This window comes from Leptonychotes weddellii, chromosome 4 (assembly GCF_054177405.1).
Source record: "Leptonychotes weddellii isolate Sample4059 chromosome 4, ASM5417740v2, whole genome shotgun sequence".
Taxonomy (NCBI): Eukaryota; Metazoa; Chordata; class Mammalia; order Carnivora; family Phocidae; genus Leptonychotes; species Leptonychotes weddellii.
The window spans coordinates 33,215,972-33,224,987 of record NC_138372.1 but is presented as its reverse complement, the minus strand read 5'-3'; the positions used below and the strand labels follow the sequence as shown (position 1 = coordinate 33,224,987).

Below are 9,016 nucleotides of genomic sequence, written 5' to 3'. Positions count from 1 at the left end.
ACTCCTATACTGTTGGTGGGAAGGCAAGCTGGTGCAGCCACTCTGGAAAACAGTATGGAGGTTCCTCAAAAAGTTGAAAATAGAGCTACCGTACAATCCAGCAGCTGCACTACTGGGTATTTACCCCAAAGATACAAATGTAGGGATCCGAAGGTACGTGCACCCTGATGTTTATAGCAGCAATGTCAACAATAGCCAAACTGTGGAAAGAGCCAAGACGTCCATCGACAGTTGAATGGATAAAGAAGATGTGGTATACATATATAATGGAATATTATGCAGCCATCAAAAGGAATGAAAGCTTGCCATTTGCAACGACGTGGATGGAACTGGAGGGTGTTATGCTGAGCGAAATAAGTCAATCAGAGAAAGACATGTATCATATGACCTCACCGATATGAGGAATTCTTAATCTCAGGAAACAAACTGAGGGTTGCTGGAATAGTGTGGGGTGAGAGGGATGGGGTGGTTGGGTGATAGACATTGGGGAGGGTATGTGCTACGGTGAGCACTGTGTAAGACTGTTGAATCACAGATCTATACCTCTGAAACAAATAATACATTATATGTTTTAAAAAAAAAAAGAAGAAGAAGATAGCAGGAGGGGAAAGAATGAAGGGGGGGAAATCGGAGGGGGAGACGAACCATGAGAGACTATGGATTCTGAAAAACAAACTGAGGGTTCTACAGGGGAGGGGGGTGGGAGAATGGGTTAGCCTGGTGATGGGTATTAAAGAGGGCACGTTCTGCATGGAGCACTGGGTGTTATAACCAACAATGAATCATGGATCACTACATCAAAAACTAATGATGTAATGTATGGTGATTAACATAATAATAAAAATAAAATAAAATAAAAAATAAATGTAAAAAAAAATCTTTTTTAAAAAAAGAGTTTAATATCCAGAATATATAAAAAACTCCTACAACTAAACACTAAAAATAAACAACCCAATTCAAAAACGGGCAAAGAAATTGATTTCACCTAAGAAGGTTTACAAATGACCAGTAAGCACATGAAAAGATGCTCAACATCACTAGTAATTAGGAAAATGCAAATTAAAGCCATAATGAAATACCACTTCACACTTACGAAGATGACTATTATTTTAAAAACGGAAAATAACAGGTGTTGGCTAGGATGTGCAGAAATTGGAACCCTCATGTATTGCTGGTTGGAATGTAAAATTGTGCAGCTGCCGTAGAAAGCAGTATGGTGGTCCCTCAGAAAGTTACACACAGAATTACCATATGATCCAGAAACTCCCCTTCCTGGTATCTACCTGAACTAAGTGAAAGCAGGGACTCAAACAGATACTTGTACACCCATGTTCACAGCAGCATTATTCACAATAGCCAAAAAGTGGAAGCAATCCAAATGTTCATCAACAGATAATGGATAAACAAAATGTGATACATACATACAATGCAATATTATTTAACCTTGAAAAGGAACGAAGTATGACACAAACTAAAACATGGATGAATCTCTAAAAAAATGTTAGGCAAAAGAAGCCAGACACAAGAGGCCACATATTATGTAATTCCACTTAAATGTAATGTTCAGAATAGGCAAATCTATTAAGAAATAAAGTAGATTTGTTGGTTACCAGGGACTAGAGGGAATGCAGAATGGAGAATGAATGCTAGCAAGTAGGGGTTTTCTTTTCAGGTGATGAAGATATTCTGAATTAAGATAGTGGTAATTCCTATAAAACCCTGTGAACTGTACACTCTTAAATGGTAATTATATGATATGTGGATTATATCTCAATAAAACTGCCCTTTTCCAAAAAACAAAAACAAAGCAAAACAAAACAAAAACTAGGACAGATCACATCTTTCTCTGCTTAAAACCACCCACTGACTTTCTGTCCCAATCAGTGTAAAATACAAAAATCTTTTCTGTAGCCTACAACTACAAAATCCAGCCTCTGCCTCATATTCTTTGATGCCCCCCCCACCCCCGCACCAACCCCAACACCACTTTCCACTCACCAACAGCCCCCTGGCCTCCTTGCTGTCCTCCAACATGCCAAGCATTTTCCTACCTCAGAACCTTGGCACATGTTATATCCTCTACATGGAATGCTCTTGCCCAATATATATCAACATCACTCATTCCAGACTCTTTCTGTTCTCTGCTCAAATGTCACCTTAATGAAAATATTCCTAGACAACACAATTTAAAATTTCAACCTCTGCTCCACAAAACATATACCATCTATCTCTTATCTGGCTTTTTCTTCATAGCACTCAATACCCTACAACACACTTGATACATGTTTCTGTGTGTCTGTCTCTCTTGAATAGAAGCTCCATAAGAGTAGAAACTTTGCTTAAACACTACTTCATCTCCAGTACCTAGAATAGTGCCTGCACATAATAAGAACTTAATATATGATGAATGAATTTAAACAAATGAACAAATGAATAGAAGCAAAAAGACAAAGAGAAATACAGTAACTCATTTTACAAAGAAAACACCTAGTAAAGGGTATTGGCAAGACTCAGGCCCAGGTCTGCTTGACTGTCAAATCCAAGCTCTTCATTTCTATGGTATACTTTACTTCCGATTTTGGAGACATTGGAGGTATTACTTGTTAAGTGGAAGAGTGTGTACTTTGTAAAATGCTAATATAGCACATCTAAAAATCCATTTTTTTAGTTTCTATTCATTTTAATGCAACTATCATATTACATGGAAAAGCATAACAATTGATAGCCTCCAAAATTACTGAACTTCATTTATTTTATATTGCTCAGCTACTTTCAAAATTATGCTTATTAAATGAACCTCTCTCTCAAAAGACACCAAACTAGCTGCAACCCCCAAATTTCTCTGCACCCATAAAATATACTAGAGAGAATATGCCAAAGGAAAGGAGGCTTTACACCTGGAATGGGCATATAGTAGCATCTGCTCTTCAAGAGCCATTCTGGGACAGAGACAAACAGGGACAGAAGTACAACACCCCCTTCTCCTTCCAACCAAGACTCAGAAGACAATTAGAGTAACCTTTTTTTTTTTTTTAAAAGTAATCTCCATGCCCAACGTGGGGCTTGAACTCATGACCCCAAGATCAAGAGTTTCATGCTCTACTGACTGAGCCAGCCAGGCATCCCAAGATAATTATAATAACCTTTAAAACTTCCAAACTATGGGGCACCTGGGTGGCTCAGTCAGTTAGACGGTTAAGGTCTGACTCTTGGTTTCAGTTCAGGTCATGATCTCAGGGCTATGGGATCAGCCTGCATCTGGCTTCTCGGGCTTCAGCTCTGTACCCTTAGCGCAGAATCTGCTGGAGATTCTTTCCCCCCTCACTCTCTCTCCCCCTCTGCTCCTCCCCTAGCTCGTGCACGTGCTCACGCTCTCTCTCTCAAATAAATTAAATCTTAAAAAACAAAAAAACTTCCAGACTAGTCTACAAGGACCAGAAACAATGGAGCAAATGGCTAAGTCACTTGTTTTATTAACATCAGTTTCTCCACACTTACTACAAACTTTTAAGTAAACTTAATCAAACATCTTATGTTGTGTTGTTTATACCTTCCTGGCTTCTTTACTGCAAATGCTAAGCCATACTTTGCTTCCTATTGCATACTTCCTACAAAGACTTGCCCAGCTCTATGCAAAAGAGGTACCATGAAGCTTCAATCATTTGGGGAGATAACTAAGCACAGACATGAGGTAAGCCCACCCCCTTGTTTTGTAAGTGAGACAATTCAGTCCCAGAAATTATAGTTCCTGTCGACATATAACTTATTAGTGGCAAAGCCTAGATTAGTATCCAGGATTCCCAGCTTCCTTCCAGAATAAAACTTTTCTACTCCTCCAATATTAAAGATTAAAAAAAAAACACTGTTTGCACTGAGGTACTTCCGGCTTACTTAATGATAAATCCTCAAAATAGAAGGTTATGTCTAATTGAATCTTATAGCCTCAAAACCCAGATCGGTGCCCAACACACAATAGACAGTAGTGTGCATTTACCGAATGATCAATTGTTTAAATGTGAGTTACTTTATTAAAAGGTATTTATTTCTGATTCTAATTAAATATTTTAAGGAAGTTACAGTAAGCCTAACTTTAGATATCACTAAAATGACCAAGATATTCCTAAGGGTAAAACTAAAATGACCCCCCAATTCCTCTAATTTCAAATAATAATCACTTTCCCAGGATATCCTTCCTTCTCCTCAGCAAACTCCATTCATTGGAGGCACACACTCCTAGAAGAAGCTACCTGCCTCAGGCCTTAATTCATTTCACCTAATCTTAAGCAAAGAGCAAATCTCAGAGAACTTCCAATAAGAGGAAGCAAAAGAAAAAATGCCAGAAATAATAGAATAGTGACCAAGTACAGGGGTGCCTGGCCAGCTTGGTCAGTAGAACATGTGACTCTTGATCTCAGGGTTGTGAGTTTGAGGCCCACGTTGGGTGTAGAGATTACTTAAAATCTTTAAATATATATATTTGTTGAACAAGATGCTGAAAAGTCACTCCTTTTCAGTTTTGTATACATACTTAGTAGAGACCACTCCATTAAGAGTTCTGGTAGCACCTTTGCCCAGTTTTTAGAAGACTCGCGCACTTATTCCTACCCTGAATCCAAATTTGATGCTGCCCTTGCCCCCAAACTGTCAGAAAACTTGGCCTCGGGCGCCTGGGTGGCTCATATGGTTAAGTGTCTGCCTTCAGCTCAGGTCATGATCCCAGGATCCTGGTATCGAGTCCCGCATTGGGCTCCCTGCTCAGCAGGGAGCCTGCTTCTCCCTCTGACTCTCTCTCTCTCTCTTATGAATAAATAAATAAAATCTTTAAAAAAGAAAAGAATAGAAAAGAAAACTTGGCCTCTCCCTAGTATCATGTTATGGGACAGATAAAGATGCTAATGAGTTTCAATTTGAACATTCCCAAAAAGCTTAATTCTGTTTAAAAAATAAAAAATAAATTTAAAAAAGAACACTTGGTAAATCCCAAAACACAAGTATAAAACTGTGATGGGTACTTAAGTAGCAGCTTTTCTTCAAATGCTAGGTAAAAACCGAGACAGAGAAGGGGACTGGGGGGTGAGAAGGGGTGGGGGAAAGGGGAGGATCTGACCTAGCAAGAAAAACTGGCCGAACTAGCAAGAGAAATTGGCCGGCCTACCGGGTTCCCTGGCCCAGATAAGAGTTGGGGGGCAGGGCGGGGTGGGGGGGAGGAATATATGGGACTCCTCCAAATAATACTGACAACGGTTCCCGGGAGGGATTCCTAAGCTAGTATTCAGAATCATAATCGTAATAGTCATCAACTTACAAGCTGCCTCTTCTTGGAAGGCTCAACTCCTTCTGAAAAAAAAAGCACAAACACAGTTACACAGAAATAAGGACACATCTGGTCCTACAGGTCTGCACTAAATGTCCTACAGCATTATCTTAACAATGGCAAAAACTAAGTATTTCCAAACAATAACCTCTTCCCTTATCTTTTAAATTCAGTGAAATAAAGAGCAGTCAGGTTAACTACCACCTCTTTATTCTTCCTTCCCAAAAAGAATGTCTCACAGACTACTTGCAGCATTTTCCCCACTAGATGGAACCATCTCACCAGTGGAGATTATCCCAGATACCCATTGGGCTAGCCATTAACTTGATGAATTGTAAAGGATTCACCCATCATTAAGAGTCAGGGATATGAAAGGAACAACATGGAATTTTTTTTTAATTAGGAAACATTTTAGACAAAGAAGTATAGAAAATAATATAACAAAGGGATGACTATAGACACCACTGGTGTGAGAACAGTTGGGCCTCTGTGACTTGCTTTCAAAATTTATCAAGTCCTACCTCCCACAACTCCCTACTTACTTAATAAACTTTGTTTATCTTTGCCATATGTCTTTATATTTCCTTACATATATATTCATAAATAATTATTAGTATCATTTCATGTTTTTAAATTATTTATTTAAAATATTTGTATGTATTTTAAATTATTTAAAATATGTATTCATCTGCTGACTTCAACATTATAACTGGGAGATTCACCCACGTCGATATTTTTCACTTTTGTTCATTAGTCCACTTTATAAATTTATTTTGTCACTTATTTATAATATTTATTTATCCATTCTCCAGGAAACATAAAGTTAATTTTCTTTGCACGTTTTTCTTCTCCATCAAAACAATGCTCCTATAAATAGCTTGTACTTGATTCTTCATGCACATTATAAAAAGTTTCTTGGACGCATACATTTAGATTTAACCTCCCCCTCCAATGCTTCCCAGACCTGTCTCCCAAGCTCTTGACACTTATAACCAATTTGCCTACTCAACATCTCAAATCCCACATGTCCCAAACTGAGCCCATTCTTTCCACCAAAATTGATTCCAACCACAGGCTTTCGCCATCTCAGATGATGGTTATTTCTATTCTTCTGGTTGTTTAGACCAAAACATCTGGATTCCTCTGTTATTCACATCCATCATATCCCATCCATCAGGAATTCTTTTTTATTTTATATTTTTATTTTTTACCATTAAAATTTCATAATTATCAAGAGTTTTGTCACAATCCATCATTTTTTCCCTTTTCTCTCTACTGAAGTATTTTTTTTTTTTTATTTTTGTTTAAATTCTAGTTAGCTAACATACAGTGCAATATTGGTTTCAGGAGTAGAATTCAGTGATTCATCACTTACATATAACATCCAATGCTCATCATAAGAAGTGTCCACCACCCTTCTAGCCCATCTCCCACCCACATCCCTCCATCAACTCTCAGTTGGTTCTCTATCAAGAGTCTCTTATCATTTGTTTCCCTTTCTCTTTTTTCTCCCTCCCATATGTTCATCTGCTTTGTTTCTTAAATTCCACATATGAGTAAAATCATACCATCCATCAAGAATTCTTAATGGCTCTAGCTTTAAAATATATCCAGAATACAACCATTTTTCAGACATATCTCCACAATGTATATATACATACAACCTCTTTTTTTTTTTTTTTTTTTTTTTAATGTATTTTTTTTTTATTCTTATGTTAATCCCCATACATTACATCATTAGTTCTAGATGAAGTGTTCCATGATTCATTGTTCGTGTATACATACAACCTCTTAAACAAAAACTTTGGATTTAGTCATGTTTAGATATTGGAATTGGGGGGGTGGGTATTAAAGTAACAGCACATACATGTTATATTATGTAACAATAGATCATATGACTACTTCAAAAAAGACTACGGCACCAATAAACACAAAATCCATTAAAATTTCTGAAACAAAATATACAATAGTCACAATAAAGTCTAAAGAATCTCAATTCAATTTTGTCACCTGAAGAGTTAAAGTTAGGGAAAAGCCTCTTGGTTTCTGCTATTGCATTCTAAGCCACCATGGTCTCTCCCTGGCTTCTCAACCATCTCTTAACTGGTACCCCATTCCTGCTTCTACCTTTATCCCTCTATAGTCTATTCTCAACATAACAGTGTTCCTTTTTCTTTTTTTTTTTTTTAAGATTTTATTTATTTATTTGAGAGAGAATGAGATAGAGAGAGAGCATGAGAGGGGGGAGGGTCAGAGGGAGAAGCAGACTCCCTGCTGAGCAGGGAGCCCGATGCAGGACTCGATCCCAGGACCCTGGGATCATGACCTGAGCCGAAGGCAGTCGCTTAACCAACTGAGCTACCCAGGCGCCCCAACAGTGTTCCTTTTAAAGGTCAGTTAGATCATAACACTCCTGCTCAAAACCCTCGAATGGATCCCTGATTCACTCACAAGTGAAAGTCAAAATCCACATAAAGACCTAGAAGGGTGATCCACCGCCTCTTCCCAGTATCTCTCTGACCTCCTCTCTCCCTTGCACACTTTGATCCAGCCATACTGGACTCTATTATTCATCAAACACATCCAGCATTCTACTACCTTCGCTAATCTGTGCATTCTACCTATAATGCTGCTCCTCCCCCAAATATTTCCTTAACTCCCTAACAGCCTTAAAAAATCTTGGCTCAATTTTTACCTGAGCATGAAGTCTACTACCCTGATAGCCCTACATAATATTGCAACTTACTTTACACCCCATCACCCTCTTATCCTGCTATAACTTTTTTTAATGTATCACCAATATACTTTCAATATATTTATCACTAACATGCTATGTAATCTACTTATTTATTATGTTTATTGCCCATTTTCTATCCTCACTCACTAGAATCTAAGCTCCATGAGGGCAAGGATCTCAGTATGTTTTATTTACTAATGCATCTGAATGACTTAGAACAGTGATTGGCATATAGTAGATGCTCAAAAAATAACTGTTGAACACACACTCTCCAATACTTGGTATTTTCAGACTTTAATTTTATTTTTTTTTAAAGAAAGCTTTCCCTTCTATTTTTTTAAAAATATTTTATTTATTTGACAGCGAGAGAGAACAAGCAGGAGGAGCGGAAGGCAGAGGGAGAGGGAGAAGCAGGCTCCCCTCTGAGCAGGCAGGCCCATGTGAGACTCGACCCCAGGACCCTGGGATCATGACCTGAGCCGAAGGCAGACACTTAACTAAGCCACCCAGGTGCCCCAACTTTTTAATTTTTTAAGACTATATTTATTTATTTGAGAGAGACAGTGCACGTGCATGAGCAGGGGGGACAGGCAGAGGAGGAAGGAGAGGGAGAGAGAATCTCAAGCACACTCTGCACTGAGCGCAGAGCCAAACACAGAGCCAATCCCACGACCCTGAGATCATGACCTGAACTGAAACCAAGAGTCGGACGCCTAACTAACTGAGCCACCCAGGCACCCCAGACTTTTTAATTTTTACCAATCTATCAGCTCTGATCATAGTATGGTTTTCAATTTTTCAATTTTTTTTAAGATTTTATTTTTAAGTAATCTCTATATCCCAATGTGGGGGCTCGAACCCACAACCCTGAGATCAAGAGTCACATGCTCTACCAACTGAAACAGCCAAGCAACCCTGATCATAGTATGGTTTTAATTGGTATTTCCTATAATTATTAGTGAAGT

At 38.3% G+C, this 9,016-nt stretch overlaps 1 protein-coding gene across 10 annotated transcripts in view; it reads right to left on the bottom strand.

Annotated features, from left to right (window-relative positions):
* MAST2 (microtubule associated serine/threonine kinase 2) overlaps positions 1–9,016 on the bottom strand; it is a 198,896-nt gene that overhangs the window by 109,691 nt on the left and 80,189 nt on the right. For all 10 annotated transcript variants that reach the window (XM_081818316.1, XM_081818317.1, XM_081818314.1 and 7 more), the window contains exon 4: positions 5,306–5,337. In XM_081818316.1, the coding sequence (XP_081674442.1) occupies positions 5,306–5,337 (32 nt within the window). The remainder of the gene's footprint in view (positions 1–5,305; positions 5,338–9,016) is intronic.